At 31.8% G+C, this 18,616-nt stretch overlaps 1 protein-coding gene across 1 annotated transcript in view; it reads right to left on the bottom strand.

Annotated features, from left to right (window-relative positions):
• Positions 1-15,475, bottom strand: part of LOC126878668 (uncharacterized) — a 63,118-nt gene extending 47,643 nt beyond the window's left edge. Inside the window, exons 1-7 of the mRNA XM_050641522.1 lie at positions 15,245-15,475; positions 11,984-12,205; positions 11,395-11,558; positions 5,825-6,156; positions 3,271-3,433; positions 2,929-3,174; positions 1,347-1,782 (exon numbers count right to left, since the gene is read on the bottom strand). Coding sequence (XP_050497479.1) covers positions 1,347-1,782; positions 2,929-3,174; positions 3,271-3,433; positions 5,825-6,156; positions 11,395-11,558; positions 11,984-12,183 — 1,541 coding nt within the window. The 5' untranslated portion in view covers positions 12,184-12,205; positions 15,245-15,475. The remainder of the gene's footprint in view (positions 1-1,346; positions 1,783-2,928; positions 3,175-3,270; positions 3,434-5,824; positions 6,157-11,394; positions 11,559-11,983; positions 12,206-15,244) is intronic.
• Positions 15,476-18,616: the final 3,141 nt, after the last annotated feature.

The following is an 18,616-nucleotide window of genomic DNA, read 5'->3' as shown; positions in this document are numbered from 1 at the left end:
TCAAGATTTTCTGCAATTTCATTAGCCGTAATTTTGGTTTGGTCATAGCCAGATTGTCTGTAACTTTGAAATTTTTTATTGTTTCTGACAACGTTTTTACACAATCTAACAAATTTATAGTTATATGTTGTATCATCTTGGAGGCTGAATGTATATGAAATAAAATATCATGTCAAAGAACTACACCGCATATAAATTTATAATTTTTAATGTTTTTTGATAATCCTCGTGCTTTGATTTAAGTTTCTGTATCTTTGTTGACTTCTTCTATTATTTTGAATAATGCATCACATATCACAAAATTGAAATCAAGGTTTTCATGCATCTACTCGTATTCGATTTGGCCATTCTAGTATCGCTTAACAGTTTTAGAGTTGTGAAACATGTTTTATCAGAATTTTCCAACGCTTTGTAGAACCAGAAAAAAAGTGTAAAGTTCTTGTATAATACAAAAAAAGGTTGTTGTTTCTGTAGAAGACGTTTTCACTTTCAAAAGTAAGTTTACAGAGCGGCATGTGCCACTCTTTAAACTCGAGTGATACACGCCATCAGATATTTTCAAATATTATATTTTGCACACCCTTTCTTATTCCTATGATTATTTTAATGTATTTTCGTTGTACTGATTATGCCGCCCCCTTGTGATGCCGCCTGATGCGACTGCCTCACCGCATCATAGCACCGCACGGCCCTGGTATTCCTATTCTTATAAGAGATACTACGTCTTTACCACCAAATATATGTTTATATCTGTGGTATACCTCGTAGTTGTACCTCCTCATCCAAACACCATTTTCACAGATGCCACCGATGCCTACGACTCGCGTAGATTAGCCTCTCAAAATTCTTATACAAGACACTTAAAAGGGCGATTGGTTTGTAACTCTCTGTGTCGTTGCCTGGTTTACAGATTGCCATGACTTTGCTTTGTTTGAAAGTTAAGGGAGCTTTTGCGTCGTCATTACCTGCTTGAAGAAATCTAGAAGCCACTTTCGAGTTCTTGGAACAGTGTGTTTTATGAAGTGGGAAATATTTTGTCAACTCCTACAGCTTTGCGACACTTAATTAAGTCTAAATTGAAAAGTTTCTTCAATCTCTATTTGCCTCATAATTGTCAGACTTTGCTGATGTGCAGTTTGGTCCTTTTGAGCTGATATCATATTTCTCTTTTAAGAACTTTTTTATGGCCGATTTGGAGAGCTGGGTTAATAGAATAAATTGGTAATTGCTACAAATATTATTGCGTAATCTTTAACTATAGATGAAATATTAAACGAAACATGTATGTTCATAGTAATTAAATATTTATTAAAAAATACACCATTTAAAATATTTTGGTTAATTACTATTTCTTAACTCTACGATAAGATAATTGCATACCATCAACTGGAAATAGATTGATAGTTTTCTTTGACAACTCCACAGGAATCTTAGTCTTCTCGTTAGGAACAATCTCAAAACTGTGTAACAAATACGCAAACAACGTCTTTGTCTCTAAAATTGCAAATCTGGATCCAATACAATTCCTCGGTCCTAACCCGAACGGTAGATACGTATATGGTTCTATATTGTCTTTGTTCTCGTCGCTGAATCTTTCTGGATCAAAACGGCCTGGATCAGGGAAGTACTTGGGGTTGTAGTGCATCGGTGCAATAGGTATGGAGACTAGAGCACCTTTTTCTAACACAATCGGTTTTTCGTTGGGTCCTTCGGGTTCGATGGTATATCTCTTATTACATTCTCTATCAGTAGCTGGGAAATTGGGCCACTTTCTTAGAGTTTCTAAACATAAAAATTTCTATTTTAGTAAAATAAAAAAAGATTTTTGAAAAACGTCAAGGTTACATGGATGTGGGTTACTCCAAACAGAAGAAATAAAAGTGAACATGATTATATAATAACAGATAAAAAAACTGTTCAAGATGTAGGTAATTTTATTTAATAAACTATAAGAATGAAGCGATCACAGACCAGTAAGAGCCAAAGTAACGGCAAACATACAAAACAAAGAGCAATGCTGATAAATCTAAACGAGAAAGAAAAGGAAAACAAACAAGAATATAGAAAACTAAATAATAGAATTTCAGCAGAAATTAGAAAAGATCTAAGCCGATAGAATACTAATGTAATCACTAAAATAGTAGAAGAGAACAAAGGTTTAAAGATAATGAAAAGAAAACTCACATACAGTAAATAAGAAGTATTCAGTTCAAAAAGAAATATACAAATTGAGAGACAAAGACGGAAAGGCAACAACAGATAAACTGGACATTCTGAAAATAACTAGAGAGTTTTATATAGACCTCTATACCAGCCAAAGACCACAAGACAATTTCCCGACAGGAGTAAGGACTCTCATAGATAAATGTCTGAAGTATTTTTACCCATTACAATGTCAGAAGTAAGAGCAGCTTTCAAAGAAATTAACAAGAGAGATTGATTGAGGCAATAAAAGCAGAGAAATCGTACTAAAATGAGTAAGCGAACTGTTTGATAAATGCTTACATGAGGGTACGATTCCAAAAGACTGGAACAATGCAGATATAATCTTGTTACACAAAAAAGGTGATATTACTAATGTAAACCTTCGAGACCACATAACAAACCAACAAATCAGACAAAGATCAGGAGTTCAAGACGTAATCGAAAGAATCACGACGCTCAAGTAGAACTGGACAGGGCACTTAGCTAGAACACAAGATGGACGGTGATCAAGACGAATCTGGAATGGAGGCCCAGAAACTATAAAAGAAGCCGAGAATGACCACCGACTAGATGGACCGACGACGTAAAAAGAGTAGCGGGAAATTGGCTACAAGCGACCCAGTGTAGAGAATACTGGAAATAACTGAGGGAGGTCTATGTCCCGCAGTGTTCGCGATTGACTGATATATGATGAAGGTTAACTAATAAACTAATATCTTTTACCTGATATCACCATATCTAGATATTTCATTCCTATTAGAGTGTCGTAGGTCATCCTTCCATTACATTTCTCGAAACCATCGTCAATTTCCTGTCTCAGTCTTGTCTGGATGTCCGGATTCAGAGCTAGCTCATAAGACAAAAAACACATCAGACTGGATACCGAGTCGAAGCCAGCAAAGAAGAAGATCAAAGCTTGCGCAGTGATTTCTATATTCGTAATTTCTTTGATAGATGTAGAATGGTTGACTGAAAATAATAAATACTTATTCCCTACATATTTCTTTCTTTATACTTGTATATTGTACACTTCTTGATAAAAGAAAGACAATTTTGAAATTTTACCATTTGGTCCTTCTTTTTGGCCAATGCTTTTCTTAGCTTCAATAAGCAGCTGCAGCATATCAGGACGAACGATGTTTCGGTCTTCTCGCAGCTTCAAATTCTTGTCGATTAGATCTATGAAGAATTGTCTTGACTGTCCATCAAAGAGTTGAACATTGAAAAACTAGAAAGAAAACATACAAAATATAAATAGAGAAAAATAGAAAAATGCATATAAAAATTATGGATATACAGGGTGAGTCATAAGGAACTGTACATACTCCTACCTCGTATAGAGGCCCCTATGGGGAATAACAAATGACCATTAAAAAGTGTCTACTCCCATTGTTTAATAATATACAGGGCGAGTTTCGTATTTTGACAGAAACTTAGGTATATTCGTCATAATTTTTGAACGGTCAAATCGATGTGTCTCTTATTTTGGTCAATCGTTACACTATTACCACCTAATCAACTGATTTATTCAAACTAGAAAAAAATCAGGTCCGGCTTTAAAAAATTAGTTCGTTTGGGTCTTAGAAAAAATTTCACCCTGTATGCGCTTTTTGAAAACTCTAATAATAATTTTACAAATTAGACAAATAGGCAATTAAAATGACACATTTATTTTTTCCCCACACGATTACTTAATTTTTTATAAAAAAATCAAATTGTACTATGAATTAAAAATTTGGTAAAGTGAACCATAGATTTAAAAAAAATTAAGTTTTATTACAAAAATTAATTTTTTTAAACAAATATTTGATTTATGTTACCACCCAATCAACTGATTTATTCAAACTAGAAAAACATCAGGTCCGGCTTTAAAAAATTAGTTCGTTTGGGTCTTAGAAAAAATTTCCACCTGTATACGCTTTTTGAAAACTCTAATATGAATTTTACAAATTAGACAAATAGGCCATTAAAATGGCGTATTTATTTTTTCCCCACACGATTACTTAATTTTTTATTAAAAAATCAACAATTAAAATTAAACAACGTTTTTCTTAAAAATAATAGTTTCACCATTTTTTTTTTCTATAACACGTCTAGATCTAAAACTCCCCATACCACTTCTCTTTGGACTCTATAGTTTAACATAGACGTGATCAAATAGATAAGTTTTAAATTTTTTCACTTAATTTTTGCGATTTATCTTTGCAATTCACAGATCTGCACCTTTTATTTTTAAAAATTCATAACTTTTACGAGAAGAAGACTGAAAGTCTACAACAATTGTCATAGTCTTCACAATGGTAAGAGATATGTGCTGTAAAAATTTCAGAAAAAAAATTTAAAATGGAACGTTGTAGCGAGTTAAACCGTGATTTCATCTTTTTTTTCATTTTTAGGTTAAAATCCCGATTTTGACAAATTTAATTTTTTAATAAAAAATTAAGCAATCGTGGGGGGAAAATAAATATGCCATTTTAATTACCTATTTGTCTAATTTGTAAAATTATTATTAGAGTTTTCAAAAAGCGTATACAGGGTGAAATTTTTTCTAAGACCCAAACGAACTAATTTTTTAAAGCCGGGCCTGATTTTGTTCTAGTATGAATAAATCAGTTGATTAGGTGGTAATAGTGTAACGATTGACCAAAATAAGAGACACATCGATCTGACCGTTCAAAAATTATGACGAATATAAATTTCTGTCAAAATGCGAAACTCGCCCTGTATATTATTAAACAAGGGGAGCAGACACTTTTTAATGGTCATTTGTTATTCCCCATAGGACTCTCTATACGAGGTAGGAGTATGTACAGTTCCTCATGACTCACCCTGTATAATAAGAATTATGGCTATAAAAAAATTGTAGTTAAAGAATCAAGTTCTTCTCATATTTTAGCCTACCAAGTTGAAGATGGTAAAGGTTCTGATAAACGGCAAAATGGGTATACAAATCAAGATACTTAGGTCCAGTGTCGGTCTGAGTTCATCAGATCTAAACGACCAGTAGTTCACGAGTCAGATAAACAGAAGAAAAGGAAAGAAAATACAATTTTGAGCAGCATCTGCAATTAAGAAGACGAGGATATGGTGTCCCGGTGTTTTATTAGCCTGAGGTATGGCAAAAAAGTGGAATGAAAATAATTATTATATACATTGAACATCTTCTTTTGGCATCATAACCCTGGACGGGTCTTTGCCTGTCTGACTATGTCCATCCATTCAGATCTCTATTGTGCCCTTCTCCTCCATTTTCTTAAATTCATGGGTTTCAAGTCGTCTTCCACGTTATCTAACCATTTTGTTCTGAGCCTTCTTTTTTCCGTCTTCGTATCGGCTTCCATTGTAATATTTTCTATGTTGTTTCTGTATCTTCATGTCTCTGGGCATGTCCCAGCCATGACAGTCTTTGACTTTCCACAAATCTTACAATATCATACCATTCATTCAATTCATTGACCTCTTCGTTTCTCCTGATTCTCCATGTGCCATCTTCCTCTTCTACCGGGCCATGTATTCAAGATACATTGAACATGCTTCAATAGCGAGCTTTATTGTTATAACTTAATTTTGAAATTAACAGCTTTCCAATTTGTGTCGTAAAGACAAAACTACTACTTACCCGAAGTATTTTGGGCACTATAAAAAACCCAAAAAACTTTATCCCTTTCCTCAACGACGTAAAATCTGTCATGTCTCTACCCATCAAATAAAATTCATTATCTTGTTCCTCAAGTGAATCAGTTCGAATACCAAAAGCAGTTGAAGCAACGACATCGTTAGCAAAACGGGTGGTTACGTCTTTTATGGACACGTCAAAAACATCTTGGTCCTTTTTGAGGAAATGCTTAACGAAATTTTCGGCACATTCTACCATCAAAGTGAACATCATTTTCATTTTGCTGCTGGTGAAAGACGGAGTCAAGATGTGTCTCATGTTCTTCCATTTTTGGTCTAAAAATTTAAAAATTATTTTAGTTAAAGATTTCATAATTTGAAAAAGAGAATGAAAAAATAACAAATGTAATAAACCTTAAGAAAATAGAGGAAAAAGTAATACATGGCCGTATCTATAGTAAATACGAGGAATACCTAAGTGACACGCAGTTTGGTTTCCGTAACGGGTTGGGAATGAGAGAGGCATTGTTTGGGATGAACGTACTTACTCGAATATGTCGCGATATATCTTTAGACATGTACTGTTGTTTTATTGACTTTCAAAAGGCATTTGATCATGTTAAGAACTTTATATTCATCGAAGCTTTGATGGCAGAGACGTTCGCATAATTGCAAATTTCAATCAAACAACATTAATTTTAGTTGATGATTTGTAATCACAGTCTTAATATTAAAAGAGGAGTATGACAGGGATGCCTCTTGTCGCCCATGCTTTTCAACGTTTACTCCGAAAGAATGTTCAGAAAAACACTTTCTGAAAAACAAGAAGGAATTTAGTCCAGGGCGCATCTGTTTTGAGATAGACGTTGAGAGGTGACTCAAATTTTTTTGCAGAAATTGCTTGAAAATAACTCAAATAATAATATTTGAGTTATCCTCCCATTCAAAATGGTCCGCAACATTGTTTAAATAATCAAAATATGAAGGAAAAATTTGATTTTTTTATTGGTTTTTTGATTATAACTTTAAAACTATCCATTTTCGAGAAAAGTTGTACTAACATAAAAGTTGCGTAATTAAATTTCCTACAATATGGAACTGGTTAAAAATTTAAAAAATAGTCACCCTTGTTGAAAAATACCAATAATTGCGAAAAAAACCATACAAATCAAGTATTCGCATTTTACGTTTTAAAACCATTTATGCTACACTTAGGACCTTCATATTTTACCCAGAAAAACTCTATGATATTGAACCCTTTTTAATCTATGATATAGTAAAACAACACTGTAAATTTCATTAAGATCGGTTTAATAGATTTTGCAAAATAAATTTTGTAATCCAGCTTTCGCAAAAAGAATTCATTTTTTTAAAATGTTTAAAATGCAGGACTGAAAATAAAGCTGATAGCAAGTTGAATTTTTTTGCTTATAAAAGTGTACTGTACCTTTCATTTGCAATTTGCAAAATTAAAATCGATTAATTACCACGGCTTCAGGAAATTTTTTAAATAAACATTAATTTTTGGTGCTAAGCGCAGGACAGCGGTGTTCGATTCACACAAGTTGATTTCCACCAAAATTTCTTCTAATCTTTATATAATATATTATTTTCTTACTCTATATTTTGTTGTATTTTAATATTTTAATTCCACAAAAATCAAACTAATTTTATTATTGTTTGTGAAATATTGTTTAAACAATTGCATATGTTTAAAAATAATATACTTTTATTCTCTAAGTTAAAATATATGAACAAAAAAAGTTTTTGCTAAAAAAAGTGTTATTTCAAAGGATATAGTTAGTGTTTTTATTTTGCAATAAACAAATTTATTTATTTATATCGAAATGTAATAAAAATTAAAATGTATCAATCATTATCAAAGTTCATTGGAATGCCCAATCAGAGCAAACTATCCGCTGTCCTGCGCGTAGCAATAATAATTAATGTTTATTTTAAAAAATTCCTGACGCCGTGGTAGTTAAGCGATTTTAGTTTTGCTGGTTGAAAAGAAAGGTACAGTACACTTCTATAAGCAAAAAAAATCAACTTGCTATATGCTTTATTTTCAGTCCTGTAACATTTTGAAAAAATGAATTTTTTTGCGAAAGGTGGATTGCAAAATTTATTTTGCAAAACCTAGTGAACCGATCTTAATGAAATTTACCGTATTGTTGTACTGGGTCATATAGTTTTTCTGGGTGAAATATGAAGGTCCTAAGTGTAGCATAAATGGATGAAAAACGTAAAATTCGAATACTTGTTTTTGTATGGTTTTTTCGCAATTATTGCTATTTTGCAACAAGGGTGACTATTTTTTAAATTTTTTACTAATTCTATATTGTAGGAAATTTAATTAGGCAACTTTTATGTCAGTACAATTTTCTAGGAAATGAATACTTTTCAAGTTATAATAAAAAAACCAAGAAAAAAATCGAATTTTTCCTTTATTTTCTGACATTTTGATTATTTAAACAATGTTCCGGACCTGTTTTAGAGGGAGGATAACTCAAATATTATTGTTTGAGTTATTTTCAAGCAATTTCTGCAAAAAAATTTGAGTCACCTCTTAACGTCCAAATGTACTAATATTTTTACCGATGCGCCCTGGTCTAATTGTAAATGGTGAAGTCATCAACAATTTGCGATATGCGGACCACACAGTACTTCTAACTTCTACCCAATAAGATTTGCAAACATTACTTAACAGTGTCGTTGAGAGCCGTAAGGAAGCAGGTCTGGATCTGAACATAAAACCAAAATACTCGTAATAATTAAACAACAGAATATAAAACCGTCTATACAGGGTGGTTCATCTTATTCGCCTCGGTGTCTGTACGGAAAACCACTTAATATTAAAAAAATTCTTTACAGAAATATACAGGGCCATTAATACTATAATCTAAAATAATGTGAATTATACAGGGTGCTCCAAAAAAGAGTGGTATATCAAAGTTATATTTTTTCTTATGAAATGCCCTATATCTGGTGACATTATTGAATTGACCTTAACAAATAAACTATACTTTCATAAGGGTTCCCTATACCTAAATACAGGGTGTTTTGATTTATTTCAATTTTTATAAAAATGTAAGGTTTTAGAAAAAAATAAATATTTACGAATATAAAAATCAGTAACAAATTCTTTCTTGGATTTTAATAATAGACTATTTAGCATACTTAAACAGATGCTTATTGCAACAAAATTTTTTACAGGGTGGTCAAAATACGAGATTGTTCTATTAACAAATTCAAGCTGTAATAACTTACTTATTTTAAACGGAACATCCTGTATCTTACTAGTCTATCGCGTAGAAAATTTATTTTGCTTTCAATTTGTATTAGGGTTGCCTATACCTATCTTTTTACAGGGTGGTCAAAATATTAGATTGTTCTATTAACAAATTCAAGCTGTAATAACTTACTTATTTTAAATGGAACACCCTTTATCTTACTAGTCTATCCCGTAGAAAATTTATTTAGCTTTCAATCCCCTAAGGGTTTCCTATACCTATCTCCCTTCATTTTTTAAATATTTTAAGATTTCCTAATTTGTAAGCTGTAAAAATTAGAATTACATAAGTACCTATGTCGTGTTTATGTACAACACATCACCAACACCGGCAATATACTTAGACAAGATACTGTCGTTAATGAAATTTTCAGTGTTATCATGTAGTCACACAGAGTGTTGTATTATTTTCGTTGATTTTGGCCTACATGTGGCATTGAATAATATGTTTATATTAAACTGCATACCCTATATTAGATGCCGTATTCTGGAAGATTATATTTCATTCCGAATAAGTATTTTTCATATCTTAAACCGACGGTTATTAAGTAAATTTAAGAACACTAATTTTTGTTTGAATCTTTGAATCGCAATTACAAACAATTAAATGCAATGGATACTATGACAAAAACGAGCCTATTGTACAAAAATATGTAAAAATGGGTGTTTACAGAATAACATGCGAATTTATATTTACAGAATGTGTATTGAGAATGTTTACATGGAATTGAAGAGATTTTAAATATCTTCCATTATAAAGAATAGAATATCGAGTATGTCATTTAAAATAAGAACACTCTGTGTGATTAAATGATAAAAATGTGAAATTACCACGACATAGGTACTTAATTCTAATTTTTAAAGCTTACAAATTAGGAAATCTTTAAAATATTTGAAAAATGAAGGAGATAGGTATAGAAAACCCTAATAAGAATTGAAAGCTAAGTAAATTTTCTACGCGATAGACTAGTAAGATATATGGTGTTCCATTTAAAATAAGTAAGTTATTACAGCTTGAATTTGTTAATAGGACAATCTAATATTTTGACCACCCTGTAAAAAGATAGGTATAGGAAACCCTAATACAAATTGAAAGCTAAGTAAATTTTCTACGCGATAGACTAGTAAGATACAGGGTGTTATATTTAAAATAAGTAAGTTATTATAGCTTGAATTTGTTAATAGAACAATCTAATATTTTGACCACCCTGTAAAAAGATAGGTATAGGAAACTTTAATACAAATTGAAAGCTAAGTAAATTTTCTACGCGATAGACTAGTAAGATATAGGGTGTTATATTTAAAATAAGTAAGTTATTAGAGCTTGATTTATTAATAGAACAATCTCATATTTTGACCACCCTGTAAGAAATTTTGTTGCAGTAAGCATCTGTTTAAGTATGCTAAATAGTCTATTATTAAGATCCAAGAAAGAATTCGTTACTGATTCTTAGATTCGTAGATATTTATTTTTTTCTAAAACCTTACATTTTTATAAAAGTCGAAATAAATAAAAACACCGTGTATTTAGGTATAGGGAACCCTTATGAAAGTAAAGCTTATTTTTAAGGTCAATTCAGTAATGTCATCAGATATAAGGCACTCCATAAGAAAAAATATAACTTTGATATACCACTCTTTTTCGGAGCACCCTGTATAATTCACATTATTTTTAGATTGTAGTATTAAAGGCCTTGCATATTTCTGTGTAGAAATTTTTTTAAATATCAAGTGGTTTTCCGTACAGAGACCGAGGCGGATAAGATGAACCACCCTGTATATGTAAACAGTAACAAACTTGAGCAAGTTGATAAAATTGTTTACCTTGGATATCAATTAAATTGTAACGCGGAGGCCAGATCCGCTTTTAAAAAGATGTCCATGGTACTATGTAACAAAGATCTAAAATTTCAAAGAAGATTCGAAGATTTGAATATTCTAAACTCAACAATACTAGAAGGTCTCAGCAAGACTACTGAGATTATAAAAATCATCAAGAAGAGAAAACTCGAGTACTTTAGACATATAATGAGAGGTCTCAAATATAGGTTGCTACAAAATATTATCCTAGGGAAAATAGCAGGCAAACGCAGCCCACGACGAAAAAAGACTTCATGGTTGAAGAACTTGCAACACTTGAATATTTGTGTGGTATTGATACAAGTGTGCTATTTAGGGTAGCAGTGAATAAAATCAAGATAGCTATGATGGTAATCAACGTTATGAAAGGACATAGTACATGAAGAAGAAGAAGATTAATTTAATAACTAATTTGGTTATACCTTTTAAGCCGAGTAAATTATTTGTCCATAATGGATCTCCTTCGTCTGGTACAATTGCTCGGTGATTGGTGAAGTAGTCGCTGTCTTTTACAGTGATTTGTTTTAACAGTTCTGGGTCTTTTATCATCAGAGTTGGAACAGTGAACTGATAAAATCCAACATATCTGTAAATGTACAGATTAAAAAAAGAACAGAACTACAACAAAATATGTAGGTAGGTAGCGTAGCAGACGATTCACATAACGATGGTGAAAGTTCCCAATCTCCTATGTCAATTTTTGGGTATTTTGTTTTGTTACCCTTAAATTAAAGAGAGATTTGTATTTTTACTGTTTACAAGCTCCTATGTCGTTATTTCATATATGGCCATCTATAAGCCAGTTAATGAAATATCGATATAGAAGCTGTAAATAGTAATATTTCTCTTTAATTTAGGGCAACAAAACAAAATAGCCAAAAATTGACATAGGAGGTTGGAAACTTTCACCATCGATAAAGAAAGATTAAAATTGTATCAATTACAAGACCGACATTAAGGATCTCTCCCAAATTTCATAAAGAATCATTAATACTACTAAATCGTACTCACCTAGCATCTGGGTCTAGTTTATATGCTGTATGGTATGGTTGTCCAAATGTTTCTAACCTAAAAAAGGCTCTCCAATTATCACCGAAGAGCCATATTGGTCTACCTTGTATCACTCCTCGCTCTTTCCAGTACTTCATTGGTCTGATTGCATAGTAATAGAAGAGTACTATTACTACGGCTATGAGAACTAATTGCAGCATACCTAATTCATTCACGAACTACCTAAAAATACGCCGCAATAAGTTATTAAAGTAGATTGGATGAATTAACGTAACATTAAAAAAAGTTTCTAACTTTCCGCAACAACATAAAAAATATCTCTTTGTGTTTATTGCTCAATATTTCGCTAATTTTTTATTAGCATCCTCAGGAGAAAACTACACTATAGTAACAATCATACTTTTAAATAAAAATAAAAAGACTATTGTAGGTATGTTAGAAATTCATATTATGACTAGACTAGATTTAGAGTAAAAATCTTCAAACATTTGCATGTTTGTTCAAAACAGTGATTAAAAATACATAAAGCAAAGATAAAATCAAGTAATACATTCGTCACACATTAAAATTACCTAGTCATTTTTTATACGTTAAAATTATACAGGATGGTTAAAATTTTGTTGTTTAAATTGAGAAAATAATTTAAAATCTTTAGAATATTACAGTATAATATAATATATTGCTGTAATTGTCCTGTGTCTGCTTTGTAGTTTATTACTTACATCTTTTTTTTGTTAAGGTAATCCAATTCAAAAAACAATATTTTCTATAATTACTTACTTCGTGTAAAACCCTAACATTTGCTTTTTTTCCCTTTTTACAGTCAATTTTGTGCTGTGTTATTCTTTGTTTGAGCCTTTGTGAAGTTTGACCGACATAACAACTCTGCCAGTGCAAACAAGGCAACTTGTCTTTTACCTTTGAAAACAGTTGTCTGTTTTCTAATACAGTGGAACCTCGAAGTCGGATTAATTGGGACCGCGGCCGATCCGTGTTAGCCGGAGAATATGGTAAAAATTAATAAAATACGGTGTGCTTACAGATAAGCTCCATTATAATTCCAAAAACATGAAATACATATATGTACCGGGTGTCCCAATAAGAATGGCTCTCGGCCATATCTCAGGAACCGTTTATAGTAGAGCTTTGAAATAAAAAATTTTATAACAAAAGTTGCCTCAGGAAAAGCCTGGAAATTATTTTCATAATTGTGGGACCACCGCTAGACGGCGTAATTGAAGATCAAAAATTAAAAAATCTAAATTTTACAAAATTTTCCTAATGAAGGGGCACTGGAAATCCGATCGTCGTATTCTTCATAAAATTCTACGCATATTTGATTTGACAAGTTTAGGTCTACCTTTGGAAATAAGAGGTGGGGGTGAGTGGGAACCTTGTTATGAAAAACTGGCTGTGAGTCCGGTTCTGCTTAATCAAATTTTGCAAACTTGGTCTTGTTGAAGACAGACCTTTTTCGTCAATGTAAAAGTTATGATTTCCAACCAACTTACTGAGTAATATGCCAGCTAGAAGGCGTTATTTATTTTTTTTTTCAGAAATCTAGTGTTCCTTGGAAAATATTAAATACAAACATGCATTTTTAATACCATATTACAAAATAAGACAAAATTAGCAACAGAATAGCGAAAACCGCATGTTAATACCTTTTTTCTATCTCGAGATATCTTACAAAACGTGTAAATTTAAAAACATAACTGTTACTGTCACCGGTAAACGAAATTAATTAAAAGTAGTGTGCTATGAAAACAACAAAGAAACATTTTCCAGCTGTCAACGTATATTAGGTCTGTTCAACGCTTCTCATTTGTTTCGAGCCTCGTTCATATCTCGTATATTAATATTATACACGGATTATACGGCATATGACAGAGTTTCGAAACAAATTAAAAGCTTTAAAAAGCCCTATTACAAAGAAATAAAAACAACTATTTAGTGATGACATAAACGTTCAAATTTTTGGTCCATCATTTTCGTTGCAAACATTTACTCTTTCAAGAGTAGATTGAACAGCAGTCTCAATTTCTGCTTTCGATATGCTTTGAATGGCGTTTAGTATTCTCTGGATAATGTATCCTAGAGTAGTGTATGATGGGCAACAATTTGAATATTTAGATCGTCACTAAGTAGTTCTTTTTGTTCTGTGTTATATTTAATTTTAATAGTATTGTCTCTCTTTATATTGTTGTTTTAATTAATTATATTTTTATACGTTGACATCTGGAAAATGTTATTTTGTTTTTTTCCACAGCACACTACTTTTCATTAACTTAGCTTACCGGTGATAGTAACAGTTATGTATAAAATTTACACGTTTCTCGAGATATCTTGAGATAGAAAAAAGGTATCGACATGCGGTTTTCGCTATTCTATTGCTAATTTAATCTAATTTTATAAAGTATGATTAAAAATGCATACTTGTATTTAATATTTTCCAAAGAAAACTAGATTTCTGAAAAAAATTAAATAACGCCTCCCAGCTGGCTTATTAGTTATTAGGATGGTTGAAAATTATCACGCTTACATTGAAGAAAAAGATCTGTCTTCAACAAAACCCAGTTTTCAAAATTTGATTTAGCAGAACCGGACTTACAGCCATTTTTTCATAACAAGGTTCCCACTCACCCCCACCTCTTATTTGCAAAGGTGGAGTTAAACTTGTTAAATTAAATATGCGCAGAATGTGATGAAGAATACAATCATCGGATTTCCAGTGCCCCTTCATTAGGAAAATTTTGTAAAATTTTGATTTTTTTATTTTTGATATTCAATTACGCCGTCTAGCGGTGGACCCACAATTATGAAAATAATTTCCAGGCTTTTCCTGAGGCAACTTTGTCATAAAATTTTTTATTTCAAAGCTCTACTATAAACGGTTCCTGAGATATGGCCGAGAGCCATTCTTATTGGGACACCCGGTACAATACATCTAAATTACGTACAGTTGTATACAGTATTGTTCGTTTCTTGGTAAAAACCTTAGTCAAACTGAAAAAATGTTTGTTTTGTCTTATGAAAATCGGTCCGGGTTAGCCGGACTTCCGGGTTATCGGAGGCCGACTTATCGGTGTTCCACTGTACATTATATTTTACTTCAACTAATTCAATTTCCACAATTCAACTTTCACTAATTCAAAAATTGTTTAAAAATAGTTACAGAAGGGTTTAAATGCTTTATTAACGTTTTTATATTGAATTGATGTACTTTTATTCATATATAATTCATTATAATTTTTTTCTTACCTTATACTTCGTGTTTTCTGTCTGCTTGCTTGGAGACAGAAGTCTCTTAAATGCTCTTTACTGGATTAAGCGATTAAGCGCGTTGGTAGTGGATTAAATATTTCCTGTATTTACTCAACTTATGCAATTTTCTGGTTACCAAAAATCACAAACCACACGCGAACAGTTATTCAACGTTACAGTTTACAGTACAGTTCATTAACTACTGGCCCTGGCGGTTATACGATTGATGATTAACAAAACCTGTTTTATGTTTTATTAGTGGCGGTTACTGCAACTTAAGCAAAACTTCCGAAAATTATATAGATGATGTAAATCTTATATATAAAAATCTATTGCTGTGCGTTAGTCTCGCTAAAACTCGAGAATGTGTGGACCGATTTGGCTAATTTTGATGTTGAATTATTTGTGGAAGTTCAGGGAAGGTTTATACGGTTTTATATTGTCATTTTAGTAGCCACCAAAATTTTTACAGCTATATGTATAAAATGCTCTTTTTACAGTGTTTGTTGCCATACTCCTCCGAAACGACCGATTTTTATGAAAGTTTGCAGGTGTACTCGACCGGACTGGTAGTAGGTTGTTATCTATATTTCATACCCGTGCGTCTTAAGGGGGCTTGCCACCCTTATATTTATTTCTATTTTTTCAGAGAAACTCTTTTTTTTTAATTTCATATGATGTGGAACGTAAAGATACATACAACCCTAAATTTTCACTTTTCCAGCACTAACCGTTATTTTTTAATGGCCATTTAAATATTTTACATCTATATAAACAAAAGAAATTCGTGACAGTTACCAACACATAACTCGAGAACGACTGAATAGATTTTTATGAAATTTTCCTCGTGTATTTGACCGGACCGAGAATAGGTTGTTATGTATTTTTCATATCCGTACGTCGTAACGGGGGCTGCCCCCCTAAAATATTTTTTTATTTTTTTGGTCAAACTGTTTTTTCTTAATTTTATGTGATGTGGAAGGCAAAGGTAAATATAATCCTAAATTTTCACTTTTCTATCTTCGACCGTTATTTTTTAATAGCCATCTAAAGTTTTGCATCTTATATATAAAAATCTATTGCTGTGCGTTAGTCTCGCTAAAACTCGAGAATGTGTGGACCGATTTGGCTAATTTTGATGTTGAATTATTTGTGGAAGTTCAGGGAAGGTTTATACGGTTTTATATTTTCATTTTAGTAGCCACCAAAATTTTTACAGCTATATGTATAAAATGCTCTTTTTACAGTGTTTGTTGCCATACTCCTCCGAAACGACTTGACCGATTTTTATGAAATTTGGCAGCTATGTTCGACCGGACTGGGAGTAGGTTTATGTCGATATTTTATACCTCTACGTCATAGGGGGGTTGCGCGTGACGTCATAACTCTCACAATAGTGACGTGAAAAATACGAAATTAATTCGGTGTACTCCTTGCTGAATCCCGAACAGAACCTTACTAAATTTTTTTTCTAGCTCAATCGGTGTCCAAAATACAATATCTTAGGCCTTAGAAATATTAAGACAAGAAGAACGAGTAACAAATTTCATCGAAGAAAAGTGCAACTGTTTAACTTTTGGACTTAATTTGGGCAAAATATGAATTTCTTAATTTTTCGAAACTTTCAAAAAATATCTCTACCGAACTTTTCTGACGAACGGCAAGCAGAAGAAAAGTTCTGAGCAAACGAAAAGAACAAGCAGCAAATTATAAAATTTTATTTAATTTTAATTAATTTTGTTTCATTTTATTAAATTTTAATTATTTTTATTAGATTCTATTTATTTTTTTTTAATTTTATTATTTTTTTAAATTTATTTATTATTTTTATTTAAGTTTATTCAGTTTTATTTATTTTTATTGACTTTTATTCAATTTTATGAAATTTTGTTTCATTTTATTTAATGATATTTAATTTTAATTTTATTTTATTTTTCAACACCTATATAGTTGGACACTCCCGAACCCAATTATAAATACAGGGTTTTTTTGAATGTAAATAAAATAAAGCTGTTATATTCATTATAAGAAAAACAAATTTAAGATTGCAACTGTTGCACTGCAAACTTTTTCTAACTAAACTTTATTACTTCAAACATTATGTGTAATTCATTAAAAATAATAATAAAAACTCATTCACATCGAGCATTTTTTGTTTATTAATTACGAATTCCTTTTGTTTATTTTAAGTTTATTGTTTACAAAAGTTTGTTCTTATCTATTGGGGCAGTACGAAGTCTGCCGGGTCAGCTAGTTTCAAAATATTATCCATTTAAAAAGTGATGATTATCTCATATGCAGGAAAGCAGCAAAATAGTAGAAAATAAGAGAGAATACAAAGATGCTATATCAAGATTTAAAGGCGATAGTAGCCAAGACTAAAAGCTGAGAAAACAAGTGTCAGGAATTAGATACTTACTAGGTACCTACGGATGAGATACTAACTTAGGTAGCTTCGAGCGTAACAGAAATATTGTTTTTCTTCAAACGTCAAATAATGATGACATTACTTATCTAACTTGATCCTGTCAAAGTTTGATGTCTCCGCCGGCAGCAGTTTTTTTCCCATTTCTTTACGGCGGAGGGAAAAATGTTGTCATGGCAATAATATGAAACATGTCACAAAGCAACAATACAAATGTCATTAACAACAATTAAACATCATTTTTATTTATAGTAATATTAAAAGTACAATTAGTTAATGAGGCATTTTCAAAATTGAAACCGTGCAAAAATGTTCCCGACTCTTGATACGCATTGGTAATTGTTGATGATACTGATGGTCGAGCACAACTTTCAGCAATCATTCCCGATGTTGGCAAATCATGAGGGTTTAAAATTTTTTGAGCATTATCGTTCTTATTTCTTATTGAATCCTCTATATATCCTTCGGCAACCGTGCTTGACTTCCAGCCCCCATGTCGTTTGAGGCATTCTAGATTTCCGCCTCCATCAATTAAAAGTGTTGCTGAAGTTCGTCGTAATAATAATTGCAAACAACTGTCAAACAACTGTAACCAGGGAGACGCAAATCCCACCGACGACTTAATTATTTTAATTTCTAACATCTAGACGACTTTGATAGTTGTCACAGTTAATTTCGAGTAAAAATAGCGTATGAATTGTACTATTTATGGTTGAAAATTGCTACGTTTGAAGAAAAAATAGTATACTTTATTCGGCAAAGAAGCGACTTTTCTTGACTTGCCCTCTATTACGCGCCTCACTTCGCTCGGCGCGTAATATCGGGAGCGTCAAGAAAAGTCATGCTTCTCCGCCTCATAAAGTAATATACTATTAGATACCTTAAGTAACGGATAACAACAATACAAACACGTACATAAAACAATCAAACAAAAAATGAAAGAA

This window comes from Diabrotica virgifera, chromosome 1, assembly GCF_917563875.1.
Source record: "Diabrotica virgifera virgifera chromosome 1, PGI_DIABVI_V3a".
In the NCBI taxonomy this organism is placed as follows: domain Eukaryota; kingdom Metazoa; phylum Arthropoda; class Insecta; order Coleoptera; family Chrysomelidae; genus Diabrotica; species Diabrotica virgifera.
Note: the sequence above shows the minus strand (reverse complement) of the source record. Positions and strands in the feature narration are given on the sequence as shown.